The sequence below is a fragment of the Syngnathus scovelli genome, chromosome 2 (genome assembly GCF_024217435.2).
Source record: "Syngnathus scovelli strain Florida chromosome 2, RoL_Ssco_1.2, whole genome shotgun sequence".
Taxonomy (NCBI): domain Eukaryota; kingdom Metazoa; phylum Chordata; class Actinopteri; order Syngnathiformes; family Syngnathidae; genus Syngnathus; species Syngnathus scovelli.
The window spans coordinates 13852736-13872627 of NC_090848.1; the positions used below are offsets into that span (position 1 = coordinate 13852736).

At 41.4% G+C, this 19892-nt stretch overlaps 1 protein-coding gene and 1 long non-coding RNA gene across 2 annotated transcripts; one reads left to right on the forward strand and one right to left on the reverse strand.

Moving 5' to 3' along the window:
• Window positions 1-6062: 6062 nt before the first annotated feature.
• sox18 (SRY-box transcription factor 18) lies at window positions 6063-12696 on the reverse strand. The gene is made up of 2 exons (XM_049755150.2): window positions 11908-12696; window positions 6063-10347 (listed from the first exon to the last, which is right to left on the reverse strand). The coding sequence occupies exons 1-2, from the start codon at window positions 12284-12286 to the stop codon at window positions 9122-9124; spliced, it is 1605 nt and encodes a 534-aa protein (XP_049611107.1). The 5' UTR covers window positions 12287-12696; the 3' UTR covers window positions 6063-9121.
• Window positions 12697-15419: 2723 nt separating this feature from the next.
• Window positions 15420-19444, forward strand: LOC137840099 (uncharacterized). The gene is made up of 4 exons (XR_011086540.1): window positions 15420-15496; window positions 16564-16634; window positions 17868-17948; window positions 18064-19444. It is a non-coding gene; the product is annotated as an uncharacterized lncRNA (long non-coding RNA).
• Window positions 19445-19892: the final 448 nt, after the last annotated feature.

The window sequence follows — 19892 nt, forward strand, 5'->3', positions numbered from 1 at the left end:
TGGGACGTGATGGGAATAATCAGGTCGGATATGAAGCACTAATGTATGAGTTGCGGTGGACTAAATCCTTTACACATGGTGGTCACATGACCTGTACCGGCAGCCAAATGACAGAGAGAGAGAGCCAGCAACAGACTATGAGAGCGAGCGAGGTGCCCCTCAGTCCCTGAACACACCAAGCGGCTAACCACACACTCCATCTCGTGGCTCCAGACGCACACACGCTCGCACACACACATACATAGACGCCGCCGATGATATGTTGGGAATAGCTTGTAGGGGGAAACCTAAGATGGGAAAAGTGAGGACAAACAAAAACAATGGCGCCCAACTTCTCGTATGAGTAGCATTTTTTTTTTTTTTGCGCCAGTGTCCCTGGATCCCGTAAGACGACCACAGAGACTGTTAACATCCATTAAAGTTCGCAATTCATGTGATTATTTTTGGCATATAAAATATTATAAGTCAAAATGAACTTCTCCCTTCAAAAACGTGTAAAAAAAACCTACACGGAAAGTTACATAAAGTTGCTATCAAAGTTAAGCTCCAGATTTTTTGTTAACAGTTTTTTTTTTTTTTCTAATTTATTGAAAACAACCTATCCATCTGTGGTTCATTTAACCAACTGAACAATTCCTAGTCCAGACATTGAGTATATCAATACACAACATAAAGAGCTTATTTTTAGTCTGACTCCTCTCTGGGATATTTTTTCCTCTTCTGTTCTTTTTTCAGTTTCCCACACTTTCTCTTTGCGTCTGCTGGCAGTTGTGCACGCTCACCGCGGCGTCACGCTGGGTCGCCACGCCGCACACCCTCCCACGTGGCGTCAGGGCCTCTTATAGTGACAAAACCAGCGACGCACAAATATAGAAAGACGGGCTGAAATTCCATTTAATTTTAGCCATATTTCCACATCACTGCAATGCTCACAAAGCCAGTGTTTAGACCCACGCATGACGATTTAGGGAAACCGATCCAGCCAGAAAGATAAATATTCTGAACTATAACAGAAAGTTTGGACACGCAAATAGCAAGAACGCTTAAGTTGAGGGTTTCGAAATAGACGCTCTGGATCACAAAGAGCCTTCATTGCTAAAAATGCCTCTCACTTTTATCCTACTTTTTGTCCGCCTTTGGACATCTCAAACTAATTGATTAGAGCAGAGACAACACGACACACACAAGTTAAAACACACACACACACACACACACACACAAAGTCAGGAAAACTAGCAATCAAAAAGTGTTAGATACTGAACACCGATCCACTGAGAAAGATTATGATTGTACAATGGAGCCATATTTCGCATTGGAAGGTTTCCTGGTCCAATTTCCTGGTTATAATATCCTGAGTATAAGATGGCCCCTAATGTAATCCCCCACACCCCCACCAAAAAATAAATTTTTGTATGGTCTGTATGGTCCCTTAAAATAGCTAGGCCGATACAGGAAGTTGGGTCAATATGACCCAACTTTGGGTTATTCTTGCAAAAAAACAAACAACCCAACAAATTGGCTTGTTTTGTACAAAACATATGTTGTTTCATCAAATGTACCCAACTTCCTAGTTGTTTTCAATCCAGCATTTTTAAGGGTGTATGAATGAATAAAGATAAAGTGTAAATGCTTTTTAATCCAGGTTGAATGTTATTTCTAACTTGTTGAAGACAATACTTTCTGCCCTTTGAAGAAAAACTAAAATCGATTTGAAAATAGAATAGAATTAGCAAACACAAAATATATTGACATTTTTAAAGAAAATCCCTTATTTACCAAACAGCAATAAATCGAAGTCTAGGAAAACCAAAAAATGGAAACTAACATTAAGCACTTCAGTGTCAGAAGCCCAAAATACTTTATATTTATAAGTTCTGAAATGATATACAATCTAATGTATTTCACCAAGCATATGGCCAAGCGATAAAACGCACCCTTGACTCGCTACTTGTTCAACAAGACCAGAAATAAACTTTATGCTGACTCAGATTCTGGCCGGCTGCTCGGCTGGCTGTTAGCATGGTGATAGATGGCCTCCACTAGTCAGTGGCTTCTTGCGGCTCGGGATCTCAACCCGCAGCCCACGAGACCTTGGGAGCCAAGGCCACCAAACCACCCACACCTTGGCTCGCAGTGCATGAAGAGAGCTATGAAAGGAGGAGGCATGCGAGTGATCTGGTCATTAGGATCAGTGCAGTTCATTTGTCAAATGTTTGTCAATAAAATAACTAAAGACAAAGTTGAAAGGAAAAAAAAAAAAAAACAGATGCCAATGTGACATTTTCATGTCCGTCTAGCCAAGGGGTGGGTCAACGTTTTGTGCTCAACGACTACATTTCATTTTTAAACAGAAAAGATGGGCCAAGATATTTGGGGATGAAGCATGAAAAATATGTGTGTGCATGTGCGTGTGTGTGTACCACTCCAAAAGTGGGCCTCCAGTTGCTGGTTGCTGATTTAAGGACATAAAGCCATCTTTGAATAAAACAGTGTCGGTTGACCAGTGTTATTTATTGAAATAAGTATCAAAAAGAATACAAAAAATATATATATAAAAATTAAACAACCAGTTTAAGGGAATTATGGCCAACTTGATACAAGAGATATTATAGGTCGACTTTAGGATTCTATGTAACACTTGTAATGCTCAGTGGAGGAGAATAAAGGACAAAACTTTTTCCAGCGCCGCTTTAGATTGTCCGTCTTTCTGAGCGCTCTCAGTTTTTCTCCCATGCTTGAAATAAAAATGTGCACATGTTAAAAAATGTGCAGTGACCTCATTCCTCATACCAAATTTACTCACGTCCCGTGAACTCCCTCACTGACAGGAAGTGAGTGCAGAGCTACTTCCTGCAGGGACAGGAAACAGGAAGTGGCGGGGGTTGGAAGAAGGGAAAAGCCGAGCGGAACGCCCTCGTGACAACATCCATTCCAGGCAGAGTTCACATGCTGGTCCACGCATGATGCTGAGTTAAAATTTGGCAGATTTGTGTCCAGAAATAGTTTGTTAGTTGGTAACGAGGATTTTAGTAAAAGGAAAGCCTTAAGGCAGAAAAGGTCAGAACCTTATTCTTTTGGCATTTGTTCTCTTAAACCAAAACTTCGATTCATGAAACATGTGTTTTGCTCTTTTTTGTCTATGTGGGCCCTGTGATAGACTGGTAACCAGTCCAGGGTGTACTCTGACTCCTACTTAAGGATAGTTGGGATCAGCTCCGCCGTTTTCTCATTTTGGTGATGTGATGTTCGCAAGCCTTTTGTCTAAAGCTCATTTGGATTTTGCTGCTTAATTCATATTCCACAAACGCAATAGTAGTCAGAAGTTGTGTTTAGACTAGTGGGGACGCAAAGGAATTTTCTGATTTAAATTCCCCTTTAATAATCGACTGTCCATCTAGTAGCACTGTAGCTAGTGCTAACACAAAATGAGGTGTCCAAGCTGGGTCTTTAAATTTACCATTACTGTGCACTGAAGAAATCCCACTTTGCAGTAGGCGCCTTCACAACTTTGGCTGCAGGACACACACACGCACACATGTCCAAATAAAAAACATGGGAAAACCCCTCCAACTCTCTGATATTGTCACCCTTCATCTGTCTCGCTCTCTCAAAAACACATGGACATCAAAACGTCTGTGGAATTCCTCCCCCCAAACTTTCTGGGCCATTTTCCTTGCCATCACATGGACCATTCAGGCCACTCCCACACCAGAAAACTGTGATGAGTTCATCAAGTCGATGTCGCACTCTTTGAACGGCTTTTATGACACCACAGTGCTTTTTATCTGCGTAAACACACAACATTGCGCAACATGTGCACTCAACTCATTATGCGCCGCAGCTTTAATGAAAAACATCAATCCATTCCTTTTCGATACCGCTTATCGTATTCAATCTGGATTGATCGCTGGTCAGTCACAGGGCATGTACAGGGAGAGACAACCAAATTTACTCGGCCATTGAGTGGGAAAAGAAGTCATGCTGCCTGCACCAAATTTAGGCAAATTCAAAAACTTCACCCTCAGTGACTAATATAAACCATTATCTAACCAAAACCAAAAAGGCGCAGCACAATTGTAGCTTTCAGGGACGATTGAAGATCATCTCAGAGGTTCTTCCAATAAAATCAAAGCAAGGACACATGTCGTTGGTCTCACAATAATTCAGTTACTGTCACACTTGTTGCCATTGTTCAATTCCTAAAAATTCAACAAACAAGAGATGCTGCTCTTTCCTCAAAAGAAAATATTCAAACTGTTGGCGATTCATTTTAAGTCATTGAAAATATTCCTGTTTGCTTTTGCAAGCACTTATTTAGCATTTTGTTTACTCACTACCAAACCGAACTGTAGATATCTGTGTACTGAACCTCGATTTTTGATGTGCGTTTAGATTCTGCTGACATGTGGTTTTACTCTTGTAACGACCCAAATGATCACAAATCCTAACATTTGAACAGCAGTGTGTTTATCATATCCAGAGTATATCATATGATGTGTCTTGGAATGTTATTCCTAAAAAAGGGAAGCATGCCCGGAAACATATATTTGGTTGCGTTGTTCATCCAGGCGGAACAAGGTGTGAACTTGTACATTCAGCGTTCCGTGCAATTTATTGGATGACTTACAATGAAACATCAAGGGAACTATGAAATTTGTGTTCTTCATAGAGAACCTCAAATGATTTGGATGCGGAATTTGGATGCGTTCTGGCCAGGACCGCAGTTCCCCTGACACTTGGTGTTGTGATGTGGTTTCCTGTAAGAACTTGCGGTTTTGCAACTCAGCTTCTTCGAGGTCGTCCACCATCCAACACCACAAAATTGGATGTGAAACTTCTCCTAAGTGGCCCTTAAGATCACCCGACAAGATTGTGTGGCTGAGAAGTGGTGATCTCATTATCACCTGCAGATCATCCTGAAGACCCAAAAGAAATGTTTGTGTGTTTCTCCATCGGTTTTATGAATTTAGCCGATTTGTAATTTTGCTGGAGAAAAATAGCTCAGTATATTCCCAAATGTACTCTGGCATCTTAAAATGATGTACTTTAATATTCATCGTATTTTTCTTGTCAAACATTTTGGAAGTCTGATAAGTGGATCGATTTGCTTGCTCATCTGCGATCCATACGAGCTAACATGAGTGGCCAAAAATGTGGCTTCAATAGAGAAGGTTCCACAGAATTTGAGACAACTGAGAACCGCTGAAGCTGATTTGTTAAGGTTGTACGATTCACGTTTGACCAAACATTTTCTGGAAAAGAAGCACAAAATGTAGGAGAGGTGTAAACCTAGAGTCGTAAAAAGAACTACATCAAGAAAAGACAATATTGACAGGAGGTTACTTAAAGTCATATTTCAAGGCTCATTAATGTGTGTAAGTGTTTAAATGGTAAGTCAAGTTAAACTAATTATACATAATGTTCAAGTATGTTCTATGTGCACCCACCAATCTAAACATGGCATTCTGATATGAGTTAAGAAGCAAAATTCTGTTTTTTATCTATCCGGGGGGGCGGCCATTTTGTCATGTTCGGTCATGTGACATTCACAAGCAGAGCTGTGATTGGTTGTTACCTGAGCAACTGTGAGGTCATTTTCAGTCGACAGCAAGTGGCAAAATGGACGCTCCCTTAGCAAGTAGCAAAATTAGATGGATAAAAACAAGTGGATTTTGATTCTTATTTCACAACACAATATTAGTCAGAATGCCGTGTTTTGCCACGTATGTTATGATTTTTTTTTTTTACTTAGCACAAGCATGTTATTTTTTATAGAATAGAATGCCCTTTATTGTCATTTTACGATGCAATTGTACAATGAATACTGTCTACAGGTTTAATAAAACATGTTGAGCGAGTGGGACTCGAGCTCGACTTGATTGACTATCCATGTATTTTTCGACCAGTGTTTCAGAACAAATGCTGCAATTAAATTATACCGCTAATAAAAATTATTTTAAATTGGAGACATCAAGGCATGGACTTGGTTTGGATACTGGTCACGTTTGTTTCAACAAATTTACATTGACGCTTTGAATTTTTCGACTCTGAAACCAGGCTCCTGTGTTTATGAAGTGTTTATTTTGTAAAATTCCATCATGAAATAGTATAGAAGCACATTACAGACCACCCAAACATTCAGTAAAAGGAAACAACAATAGACAAACAAAAGAACTACGTCGGCAAAATGTCCCTGCCAAACAGATTGTGAATGGCTGGGAAAAATCCTTCTCATAATTTATTTATGCTGCTTCAGAAAATGTCCTTTGTATCAATCCTCAAATGTTATGTGTCCTTTTTGTCCCGCCACCCAGACCTCACTGCAAATAATTACAACCAAAAGCCTCAGAGATATTGCATGACTGCAAAGAAATGCCCCTCTGATGTTCTCTGTGTGTCACAACTAATTAAAGTGGGAACAAAATGCTGGCAATGAAGAACAAGGCCTTTTTCAGAATGTTGCTTCTCCAAGTGAACTTCAACCCTCCGAGGACACACTTGGAAATATGAATTCGGCCACAAGGAACAGTGTGGTAAATATTGTACAACATACTTGATATTCTTCTACTGTGTCATGTTTAAAATGTATTGTGTGTGGCTTTAATGCACAACAGATGTAGGGAAAGATCACATTCCCCATTGCTGCTTGCAACAAAACTACATGTTGTATAAACATCTACAAAAAAAGGCTTGGTTTGTCATTTTTCCCAGCACAGACAAAACCACAAATTCCCGTTACACTCCGCAGTAAAACGGTGAATTTGGCTGCAAGGGAAACCGTTTCTTACGTTGAGTGAAGGAGAACTTGTATCAGATCTGTCGGGTTTTTTTCCAATTAGGTCACAAACGCAAAAGGATTATGTGACATTTTCATACAGATCAAATGGCCCGTTAGCTTAGCTTAGCATAAAGCTGGAATTAAACGAACAGAATCAGTTGAGATTCAACATGCCTTGGGGGCAACATTTCCTACGGCAAAATTATTCATTATACATGCGTACGCATTATAAAATTAGCATTTGCATTCCCGAACATAAAAAGTCAGCACTAAAATAGAGGCAGTGGACTTCATTATGTCAGTGGACTTGTAACTCAATAAATAAATACATTTCCGACATGAACATAATTTTGTTTGCATTGAACATGTGGCTATTTCACATATTCAGCTTTAACATGAACTGTTTGGAATATCCTGTACATTACATCACAGCTTAGAGGCGTAGCTTGCCTGAGGCAAATTAAGCAAATACATCCTCAACCCTTTATTTAAAATAAAAATCTTTTTTTTGTACAAAACACTTCAAAAGTAAGGACATTTTGATTTGAAATTCTATACAGCAAACACATTAAACCCAGTGCAAAGAGAACAATTCATACTTTAATTTCTCCTTCACAGAATTACACACACACACTCTATATATTATACACAATTAAAGTCTACATCAAATCAGGCGTTCCGAACGTGATAGCAAGCCAATCAATTAAAAAAAGAGAGAATTTTCCTCTTGTAGTATGTAATGTGAAGAAATGAGGCTCATGCTGGGATATAACGTTGCATACTGATCTTACATATTGTGTTAGCATGAGCACCGAGTGCCAATGTGAACAGACCATGTGGTTTACAGACCATGAACAAAACATGGCAATAATCACTGGCCTTGTATTATCTGTATTTCCATGTTTTTGTTGTACTTCTTTCACGTTGTGGCCAACTCTGGCTTGTACGTCTCAAGAAAAAGACTAATCCCAGAGCTGATTGAGATCTTGGAATTTGAAAGTTTCCATGATCTACAGAGCTCCATCTTTTTTTTGCATACAGCTAAAGAAGAGAGATGTTTGAGACGACTACTGATTAAAAGGAAAAACTTCCTAATCCGCGCAAGGGTCAGATTTGCCAAAAGACATATTGGCACAAAGTGAGGAAATAAGAAATATATTACAAATCCCGCGCAGGAACAACCCTAAAGCCTTCTTGTAAAACATCCGAATAGTTTGTGGGAGACCTCGGTGGTCCATCCCGGCTTTGTGGCTGAGGCTTTCCCGGAAACACGCACATTGATGTTGGATCGAGTTCTCCTATTAGCTCTCTTTTTCTCCTGAGTTTGGCCTTCAAGCGGCCATTAAATAAGCGCCTTTGATTCATCTAAACCTCATGACCACGAGGTATTTGCCTTTGACCTTGCTAGATGTCCTCCGGTTTAATAGGGAAGTCTTCCAGTTAATTAGTAGCACACGTCAGTGTTGCATTGTCGCAGCACTTGAATTATTAATTTGTACATATCGTCGGTGTCGGGCGGAAGCCGCGAAGTGTCAAGATGACAACTTCACAGGAACTTGAAAAAACGCCAACTTGTTTTGAGTTCCGAGGCACCACTTCATTCAGGTTGAATTATAGCTTATATTGCTATTGCACACTTACACTATATAAAAAATGAAATTATGCAAAAATAAAAATCCGCTGACACTGATTCAAAAAGTTCCCACTGTAAAAAGCACCTTTGAAAACTTCACAAAAGCAAACTGCACTCTTTGCTGGTCCACCTTCTATGCGCTCCCTCCTTTTCTGGCGAAGGCGCACCCCGAGCGAGTATCCCGGCCGAGGCAACGGGCTCCCCGGCTGAAGCTTAGTAATTAAGTTGCGTTCAAGAGCGGCAGTGTTTGCCTGTGTTCATATGTTTCCAAGTTATTTCCATTGTTTTAAATGGACTAAAATTGCATAATATTTACAGACAAGGTCCATTAGGATTGATTTGTGAAATTTGACCATATTTGGACACAAGAGGTTTCCGCCGAACAGCAACGATATATTTGTTTTTTTAGATTTGAAAAGGTTTGGGTGTTGTAATCCTCATTCAAAGAGATGAACAATTGCATTGCATCACAAATGCTAATATGGGGACATTCTTGGCCACCCTGTTGTCAACTAGAAACATCCTAGCACATTGTAGCCCAGGATTCCATGATGATTTTTTTTTTTTCAACCGGCACTTTTTTTCATGTTCCTTTGTGATCATGAAGGTATAAGCAAGGTTAAGAGTTGACCCAACGTGCGAGTTCAGCACAAACCATTAACTTTTGTGATGAACGAAACCAGACTCAAGTCCTTCCACACATTTTGGCATTAGCCAGTGATACATGCACTGTAATAGACAGCACTGCTAGCATCAGAAAGAGCAGATATAAGAGGGCTGACTCCCTCTTCGCTGCCGCCATCTCTGTCAGCACTGCTAACGCCACCGCTACCACGCCAGATCAGGACTTTGGACCCAACCCCACCTTGTCCATAGGCTTCCTCTCGGTTCCTCGCAGTATTCACGTACTGGTCCAATTCATGCCTGTCCACCTCCGACCAGAATTCAGCGGAAGAAGTAGGCCCCATGTGAGCAGCTGAGTCCGCATTGGATGGGTCTGTTATATGCACAGGGGGAAGGAAGGATGAGCAGGAAGTTGGGGAGGGCTCAGGAGGAGGTGAAAGCTGGCCCAGGTGAGTCGGGGGGAAAGTGGAGGCTGCGCTGCTGTACATTTGGCCGTAGTAGCTGACAGGAAGGGAGCCTTGGTGGGGTTTGATTGTCTCATGGAGGCTGATTGAGGGCTGGGGATAGGAGTCATGGGGAGGTGGTGGGCATTTCATGGGACTCCTCAAGGCGATATGGCGGCCTGAGGTTTGCGCTGGGTTCATCCGTGAACCATTTGAAGGAACCGGGCTCATACTGGAAGCCATGTTTGATTCAAGTGAAGCCATTCTGGGATTCCGACCTGCACTCAATGTGTTCGCTCCCACGTTCATTCCTGGACTCGGACTCTGTGCGGACGCACCGTGCATGGAGTTGAGGTGGTTGCCATAGTGATGGCTGTAATGTGGATTATGGTGGTGAGGATGGTGGTAGCTGTTCCAGCCTCCCATTCCTGCATCCTCCTGTGCATGCTGGGGGAAGAAGACTGGTTCATTTGCTCCGTTTTCCAGAACATCCAGAGGGGACATCTCCGGGGTGGGCAGGCCGTAACTCTCCAGTTCCTGGTGCCCCGGTGCCTGGAGGTCCCTGAAGTGGCCCAGAGAAGGTAGCAGGTGGTGGGAGTGATGGTTGTGGTGAGACACGTGTCCGTACGGAGAGTTTCCAGAGATGCCTTCTCCACCCAGGGGGACGATGGCATGACCCACGCCATGGCTCTGAGCCAAGCTGTGAAGCAGGAGCCCAGGTTCGACGCGCTTGAGCTTCTTTGTGGTTTTCTTACGCCGAGGCCGGTACTTGTAGTTTGGATGATCCTGGAGATGCTGAAGGCGCAGACGTTCCGCTTCCTCTACAAAGGGACGCTTCTCTGTGGAATTCAGTGCCTTCCACGATTGGCCTGACAGACACGGAGAGTGGAGAGTTAAAAATGATTGCATGATTGATATGCAGAGTGACAAGTGGTCGGTTAGGTTGAGAGACACGAACACTAGTTAAGGCTTCGGGGAAGACGGTGGCTTGGCTTTTGCAAAAATGCACTCCGGCAAAATGAAAAGCAAAAAAAAGCAGTGTATCTCAGCGGGAAGTGTGGATTGAACTGCGATCTCCTTGGCAAAATCAGCTGTTTTGTTGACCCACTCATCCGCTCTCTTGCCATCGACCTATCTGTCATCTGATTTCCTCCTTGGCATGCTCACAAAATGACCTGCTTTAACCCTTGCAAAGTACTCACACTACAACCGCCACTGATTAACTGACTTATTGCAGATAGAAAAATAACCCATGATAATTAATTAAATTGATGGTTGGTAATCATTACTATTATAGTTTGACACTTTATCAGCTACACTGAGTAACCAAAAAATGGGAAAAGGCTATATTTATTTATATTTCAATTGAAAATATGCAATGCAAAATTTATTATAGTGTGGATAAGGAAAATTATCTCTACAACAGCAAATAAAATCAAATTTTATACTGACACGTTTACTTTATTTTGGCGGTTTTAAAAAGTTGTATGAAGAGAAGCCATGGTATGTATGAGGATTCCTTCATTCATGTTTGCTTGAAACAATTTCATTGAAAGCTATGCCCTGCCACAAAGGTGACACCCAACAGTGCATCATATTTTATATGGCGTCCCAACGGCCGGCAAGATCCAATTTGCAGCGGTTTTGTGGTCAAGCCTTTGACTAAACGCTGACATTTATGACATAATGAGCACATGGACGCTGCGCAAAGTTAATTGATGCTCTGCTGCGACGTTTTAAGATAAAGAACCTACACAAAATCTGTATAATGATAGCTGAGTATGCTACTTGTCCCCTTCAAAACAAAGAAATTATGTATGTGTATATATATATATATATATATATATATACACACACATTTTAAAACTTGATATAAAAACATATCTAGTTTAATGTCATAACTGAATTGCTATGTCATCTAAACATGCATAAAAAATCCGTATCCTCTATTTGTTGATCGTTAAATCTGAGATGCAGCAAACACCGCCTGTAAACATACGGTACACTACTTTGCAAAAGTTCAAGTTGAGCATAAAACTTCTTTTACATTAGAAATGCTATAATGTTTACATATAACTTGTTTTTAATTGCTTGATTAGAATAAAATTAGAAAACACAAATGAACCACTACCCTAATGCATGCCGTAAAAGTGTAGTTCATGAATGTTTTGTGGGTCATTTTTTTGTGTTATTTCTTATCTTACACTTGCAGTTATGCTCTCCTGAGTTCCTTAATAATGTGCTCTAAAAAGCACTTTTCACTTCAGGTGAAATGAAACCAGTAAACTCCTGTTATCTAAGAGTATGGAGTAAAAAAAAAAAATTATGAATTGCCTGAACTGAAAAGAATTTACAGAACTGGACGGTATCAGTGAAATTTGAAACATGAATATTCTAAGCAAACTTTTCAGAGGCGATCGTTGTCTTACCGAGCATCTTGCTGAGCACAGCGTTGTGCAGGTCCGGGTTCTGCAAAGCGAGTCGTTTCCTCTCATCTTTAGCCCACACCATGAAGGCATTCATGGGCCTCCGGATCCTCTGCTCAGCCCCCACACCTTTGCCATTGCCCGAGACTCCCGCCAGATCTGGACTCTGGCCCCTTTCTGTGAGAAGACCCCTGGGCTCTGCTCTCCTGCTGCCTCCGTGGTCGCTGGGAGAGCTGCAGTCTCCGGAGATGTTCTGCTCAAAACCCATTTCAAGATCAGAAGCAGGACTTGGGGTCCTTGAGGCCCACGCTGGGTTCACAAGGGACACCTGGCCAGAATGCAGCAGAGCCCCCCGAGACAAGCTGGGCTTGGTTAAATTCATTCCAGAAACGGAATACTTGCTGTCTACTTTGATTTTAGTCCAAGTTGAATTCTGCAAACGTCTGTCTCAGTTTGTTGGTTTGCAAAGATTTGGGGATAAGCGCGCTCGCGTTGATGAAGGGGAGACGGATTGGGAGAGTGTGATGGATTTGGACCACAAATCCCAAGTACAAACATGGAGATCCAATAGGGGCGGGGCAATGGAACGGAAAGCAAAATATTCCTCAGAAGATATTCCACCAAGTTTCTGCTTTTCCCACTGCCCTCGCTTTGAAGCGACTGCTTTGCTGGTTCTGAACTGTCTGACTCACTTGCTCGCATCTGTCCTTCCCGCGAGGAACTTTCAGAACTTGTGGCCGGAGTTCGCCGACCCACGCTGAGCATATTTTTATATGTATATATATATATACACACACACACAGTTGCAAGCACACACGCGCACACGTCAAAGGCCAATGACACGCACTCATAGATGTGAATTTAACCAATGAGATGCCGGGCAACTAGAAGGGGAGTGGACGAGTGTGTGCTAGCATGTGTATGCGTGTGTGTGTGTGCTTGAGGAAACGGTGGCGGTCGCAGAGGAGGAAAGAGGGGGAGGCAAAGTTTTTAGGACCACCAGAACTCTTCCAAGCAACCCCCCCATGCCCTGCTTTCCTCCATCCTTCACACACACACACGCACACGCACACACACACTGCCCGCTGTTCAGGGGAGATGTAATCAGAGAGGTTCCATTGTTCCTGCCCAACCGAGAATTGACAGTCTCACACACCTCAGTACACACATTCAAGACACACACACACACAGATGTACAGTATGTGCTTGCAGTGGAACCTGTCAAATGTCTTTGAAGTTGCATGATTTAAAATTTGACCAACACTCCAGCCATTGAAATGTCCATAAAAAGCCAGAACATTTTGCATTTCGCCAACTGAACCCACCACTCGTGCATGGGTGTCAAACACATTTTCGTCACCTCCCGCATTGTTGTTCAGGTTTCTCTCAGAGGGCCGTTATGACTGCGGAACCTCAATGTTTAAGGACCCCATCATTTCAAGTGAGTATAAAAATGGATTTTGTCAAATAAAAAAACTTGCAATATACATATATTATTCATTTACTTTGGAATGAGGGGCACTTGAACCTGTACGGGACTCAAATATACAGAATAAAAAAATTGCGAAAAATACTCTGCATGCGTTCCAAATCGACAGTGCATGTGATTAGTGACTGAGGCTTCAATGCAACAACAGGCATTATTATGGTTGCAATTTGTAGATGGCATTATCACTTATGTTGCTTCCACATGTGTCTGTCACTGGCTCGCAACCTCGCAAAAATATATTAATGATGACAGCCTTTGCATAAGTCTGCTGACAATGTTAAGGTCTGTTGCTGGCGGTGCTCCCGCGGGTTCCTCGGATGTCGTTGGGGGTCAAGTGCACGGTACAACAGCTACAGAGGCCAAGAAAGGCTTTGCTGCTACAAATCTACCCAGATGAAGGTATCAAACCACCTGTTCTGCAAGCGTAAACAAGTCGGTATTTCCGACATGAGTCTTCCACAGCCAGTCAGATTAAACAAAAGCTACCCGGATAAAGTTCAGCCTCACTCTGACCCGAATCGTCCGACGTGTCAGATTTTTGGACAAGCAGAAACAAAGACGGCAGGACGTCATCTCTAAACCGGATCGGGATGGAGGACAGAAGTTTATACCGCTACAGCTTAAGAACATGAAAAACGACTTCAAATGTAAAGCAAAACACTTTGATGAAATTTATTATTTCATTTTCAGTGATTCTATAAATATATATTATGACCATTGGCAGTTCTAGCAAGAATGACGCTGTGAGCCGCTAGTAAAAAAAATTAACTGGGCACGAAACTTTTGACATTTCCATTTCCTTCGTGCACTTGAGAATGAGCACGTTAGCATAGCATGCTCACACCAACTTTAGAACTTACACACGGTACCAAATTAATAACCTCAGTTTGCTGTTTTAGAACAATAAGAAATGTATTCTATAATTTAACATCACAAATGAAAGTACGTTCATTTGTAAGGAATTAAAGTTGGAGATGATACTATACTTTGAAAATACAATTCTACAGATGTGGGGGACTTGAGTCGTCTTATGTTGCTATTTTATGACTTGCAATTTGCTTGGCAAAAAGAAAACAAAGGACTCAACTTAGCTCAATCAGTCCGTCAGTCTTCATCATTAACTGGCACTCTGATGAATTACAACCAATTGGGTTTAATTCTGGAACAAATTTAAAAAGGGTGTTTTGAGTTGACTGGACACTATTCTGTCCGTTGAATCAGTTGAATGAAGCTTCCACTTCATATACACACTCACACACATACCTCAATATATCTTATATGACACTGAAAATGTCAAAATATAGCTTTTTATGTCATCGAGAAACCACTCAAGTTGAATATGGCAGGATATGTGTGTGTGTGTCTGCCATGGACACTCCCTCAGCCTTCCCCACAATGGAATGGCGAACGCACACACACATATGGCTCCAGGGGGTGCTGCAGTGGCGTCTCGCAGCCTCCTGCTTGACCACCAGGAAGTACCCCTCCTAACAGATGCTGTGTGTGTGTGTGTGTGTTTTCAGAAACATAGTCTCAGCATTTCACGAGTGCACGTAGTTTTTTTTTTGTTTCATTTTTTTCCCCCTTTTAAATGATAAATCTGCACAGTCATCTTTAAAACCACACAAAAAAGAACTTTCTAACTGAGTATAAGTATGCTACAGTATTGTTCAGGTGTCAAACTCAAGGCCAGGGGCATTTTAGATAATGCTGAGCAAACACTTTCAAATGATTGATAGTTGAATAAACGACTCTCGTTTGACTTTTGGCTTCAAAAATAGCCATCCATCAATTATAATAATATAACGGGACATTTACATAATTTTCACCATCCTAAGATCGCACTGAGGGAAACAGTAATGCCACCACAAATATTAGTTTGACACCTCGCCGTTATCGGGTGTCCTTGCTAACATACATGTTTCTTGTATCAAGTTAAGACAGACTTTGTAACATATTGTGTTGAAGCAAATATAAGTGTGTGTGTGTGTCTGTGTGCGAGATGGAACCACACCTTTGCGGTCAAGGAAATTTGGCATCAACTGTAGACTTGGTGGCTAGAGACGAGACAGAATCAAGGAGGGAGGACGAAGCAGAAAGCCAGTAAGTGCTGATTTACCCCCCCCCCCCCCCCCCACACACACACACACACAGACACACACATACACACACGGACGTGGGGACACAATGGCATCGCCAAGCAGGCGTGTTTACTTGTGTGAGTGTGAACGTGTTTATGTGTGGGAGAGGTCATGTTCACACACACGTCTATTTTTGAGTGCACTGAGTGAGGGAAGTGTGTGTGATGATGGATTGAGACACACAAATACACACATACACACTTCCAGCGCAGGTCGCCACGGGAATCCCCCGACACTATCACCCACTGACACATGCGCATTGTTCTGCAGTGGAACCTCCTACAGTCACAAACGAGCGTATAAACAAGTTCACCGCTGTTTGACGAAACTAAAAAGTGTAAAAATGTTTGCACTTGGGAGTAGGAAGACATTTGCGTCACGATAGTATCACCTACTGGTGTTTCTTAGGTACTGATGCGTGCCGCATGCGTCTTTTGGTTGCCTTGTTTGTTACTCAATGCTACGGGGAAAAACATCTACTAACTCACCAATCTGATTGTCACTTTATTGTTATTTACAAAAGATTGGTAATTGAATTGTATTGCTCATTGCCAGTGACGTGCGGTGAGGTTCATGACTGAAGGGGTGACGTCAGTGTCCCCCCGGTAAAATTAGTCCAGGGCACCTAACCGTGTCACAAAAAAGGTTGGGGAACGCTGCTCTCGTGTGGCTTATTCATTATTTAATTTGAACTATTTTAATTCAAATCTCATATCAGCAGTCTTCACACATAAAAACACCCAATAAAGCACATGGAATCAAAAACTTGTTTTCGATCGTGCGTACCTCTCAGTTCCGAAGTCCCGTTGTCCGAATCAAACCTTTTAACTCCGGAGTTGGTCTTCCTTTACTGATGACCTCCTGCTTCGACCAAAAATCCATCGTTGAAGATCGTTTGGATGTGTAATCCTCTACTGTAAAACGAAATGTAAAAACGAAAAAAAACAAAACAAACGAATGTAAAACAAAAGATATGCACGACTGCTCTTCAGTTCACAAAATTTGAACTGGAGATCTCTTATTCTACAGGTAGGCGCATGAAGCATCCCGGGATCACTAGCACCACCTGCACGGATGGAGAACCTTTTTTCGCAGCCTGCGTAAGGTCTCTTTGTTCATCTAAAAAAAACATGACGTTACAGACAGATGACAAAAAACACAATATATTATATACACCAGCTTAACTACCGAAATTAGTTAATATAGCCACAGTGTTTGAAAACTTAAACAGCGCCATAAAGACAGAGAGCAATTCTGTCTAACTGCATTGCCTGTCAACACAGGCAGTCGTGCGATTACGCAATCCTCAGAGGAGGCTAGACAGGAAGTTGGCTCCTCCGAGCGAATCGACTTCGGTTTGAAAATAACTATAAAAATTCAGCGATTTTGGTTCAAAATGATACAAAACTATTGAAATTAAAAGGAAAACAACTTTATAATGTAAACAATTGAATTTGTTTTTCCCCTTTTCATGATGGCAAGGGAAGCGTAGATTTCCAATTTTCACGTTTGACTTTGTGGCTGCGGTCAAACGAGGCTTCAATATTGGCAAGCATGCGAGATAATCTAATTCATTTGTTAAACACTGCAGAGTCCTTAATTACGTCTAAAATTTTCCTGTTCATATTAGCAAGAAATTTAGTTGCAAATTTTGTAAAGACAATGTCAAACAGCTTTAGAGAATTGATTATGATTACAGTGCTCCCTCGCTACTTCGCGTTTCGTTTATCGCGGCCTCACTACATTGCGGATTTTTTGCCAAAATAAAAAAAAAACATTTAAAAGTCCAAATTAAACTTCTAAATTGAGGAAATATGTGTCTAACCTTTAGGACAATGTGGTTTTGCTCCAAATGTTCGTTTACATTCCTGTAGAAGTCAGTTTTCGCGCGTTAGCATGATCGCGAATTAGCATCTTTCCGCCAACTTGTTAGCCTGTTTTTTGGAAACAATTATCCGCGTTAAACGAGGGATTACTGTATTATTTTTAATGGTTAGGAATCACATCTTTAGATAAGAATCTACTACCAATTAACATTACAACTGTTGTATTGGCAAACATTGTCACATTGTGTCAACGTCTTATCTTAGTTTAATTTCTGTGAGGAAATACGTGGTGACTCTTTTGTATTGAACACAGACGTGGATGGAGTAGCTCACGTAGGCATCGAAACGGCGGCGGCAGGCGTGTAACATTTCACGTATTCGCTCTTTGTTTCACAGGCAAACTGTAGCCTGTTTAGTCTGCACATGTCCACTTATCGTTCATTTCACCAACTTTCTCCTCTGGACTCGACTTTCTGTAAACTCCCTACATTTCTCACTCCTGTTTAGTTTCCGTCGCCACGCGAATATCTGTGGCCCATCGAGCGAGCGTTTCCGAACAAGAAGAGAAAGCGAGATTGGAGCGAGGAGGTGGGAGATGTTGGATTGTTCGCTACTACGACGGCAGCGGGCTGGGAGGTGAAGTGTTGTTTTTTTTTCTCTTTGTGGTGTGCCAGTCACGTCTATTTTTTTCTTTTGTGGTCAGCCTGTGGGAACTGCTGAATGAGATGGAGTGATTCCTCAAGTCAATGCTATCAGGCTGAGACACACTCAAACAGTGGTGTGGGGTGCAGAGGACACCGGGGAGCAGGATGGGCTGACTGTGGGCTCGGCAAGCTGCAAGGAACGTCATCTTGATAAGAGCCTAAAGCAACAATCAGACAACAGAGCGACCCAATCTAGCTTTTACTGACTAACTCGACTTTTTATTCTTTACACAAGAACCTCTAACCTCTTTTCTAGTTATACAAATAGAAATATTTTCCAGAGGTAAACTATTATCATCATAAAACTAAATACAAATAAAATGCGAAATACATAAACTGTTAAAGGACCCAGATAAGAGATTGACAAGGGAGCTTTATTGAGAATGAGAGATAACCGTGTATTTCTATAGTGTATCAATATTTACATCATGTTACTGTTTTAACTCGCTGTATTGTGAATAGGACCATTCAACCAAGACTAAGGATAATATGAAGAATCAAAACAGCATAAAAAAATCTGAATGATATTGTCTGTGCATTGGTAAGGTATCAGCCTGCTAAATTGATCATGTCGATTATTGTTTGATAAATGGGGCTGACACAAGTGGCAGAGTTTTGAGTTACTCCGTGGGTGTTCAGTTGTAAATTCAAAAGAACTTACTTCTATGTCCTATGAGTCATCTGAGAATAAATAAAAAAGGATTTTCCATGCAGCTGAATAAAGATTATACAGTACGTACGTAGAACTAAATAGGCGGACAAACCTATACAAATGCGAGACTTAACCTCTAAACCGCACTTTTTTTTTTTTGGATTGTTGTCCTGCTCAGACCTAAAGTTGTGTACTAGATGAACGAGCGTGATACGTCAAGATTTAGTGTTCAGTGGTTTTCATTGGATGAAGGCGAGACGGGAAAAATCCCGGGAATCTATCTTTAATTGTTTCGTCATGTCACATGTATGTAGGTGGTCTCGCAAGATATTCCAGTGAGTTCTTTACATGCTGTGGCTAATTTAACGCATTATGACTTATGGCCTACCACTTCCCAAATCATACACTTTGTTTTTATTTCAGTTTCCTCCTTTAAAAGCATCTTGCGGTTAGATTCACTTGGAATAATCCATTATGTTTTGGTCACATTTACAGTATAATTTCGGTTAGAGCAGTAAATAATAACGCCATGTTACAAACCAGATGGCGGAATGTTCGTTAGAACACATGAAAGAATTTGCCTCCAAGCGCAAATTGCTTGTGACATTTGGACAAAAAGACAAAATGTTCCAGCTCCACGAACGCCGCCGGTAGTGTCAACGTATTGACAACATAACCACAGCAGCATAAGGACTTCCAAAACATGAAATCAGTCAAACAAGTGAATGAAGCATGATAGTTTCACTTGAAGTATGGATATATTTACGTTCCAACAAGAAATATTAACCGTTGTTGTAGTTTTATGGTGATTTCACCGGGAACAATTTACAACACATTTACTTAAAACAGTTGAATAAAAAACACACACAATGACAAATAACGAAAAGTTTCAGGACTGCAGCAAACGGTGAAAGCTTTCCAGGAGGTATCTGGCCTACAGAAAATTACCCCAAGAGTACAGCGAAGATTAATCCAGATAAACACATCTTCTCAGAAATAGAACATCAGTAAGTAACATGCTGGGGCTGTTTTGCTCCTTCGGGACCTGGACGACTTGCTGTGGTTGATAGGGCCATGAATTCTGCTCTCTTCCATAAAATTTGTTCCTAACCTCAAGCCGAAGCTCACTTGAATTCTTCAGCAGAATATCGATCAAAAACACACCAAGCAAGTCAA

Bases quoted from the DNA above. Each gene is read 5' to 3' on its own strand.
- sox18 (XM_049755150.2), bottom strand. From the start codon at position 12,286: ATGAATTTAACCAAGCCCAGCTTGTCTCGGGGGGCTCTGCTGCATTCT. The intron at 10,348-11,907 runs GTAAGACAACGA...CGTGTCTGTCAG, and splicing joins TGTGCTCAGCAAGATGCTCG to GCCAATCGTGGAAGGCACTG.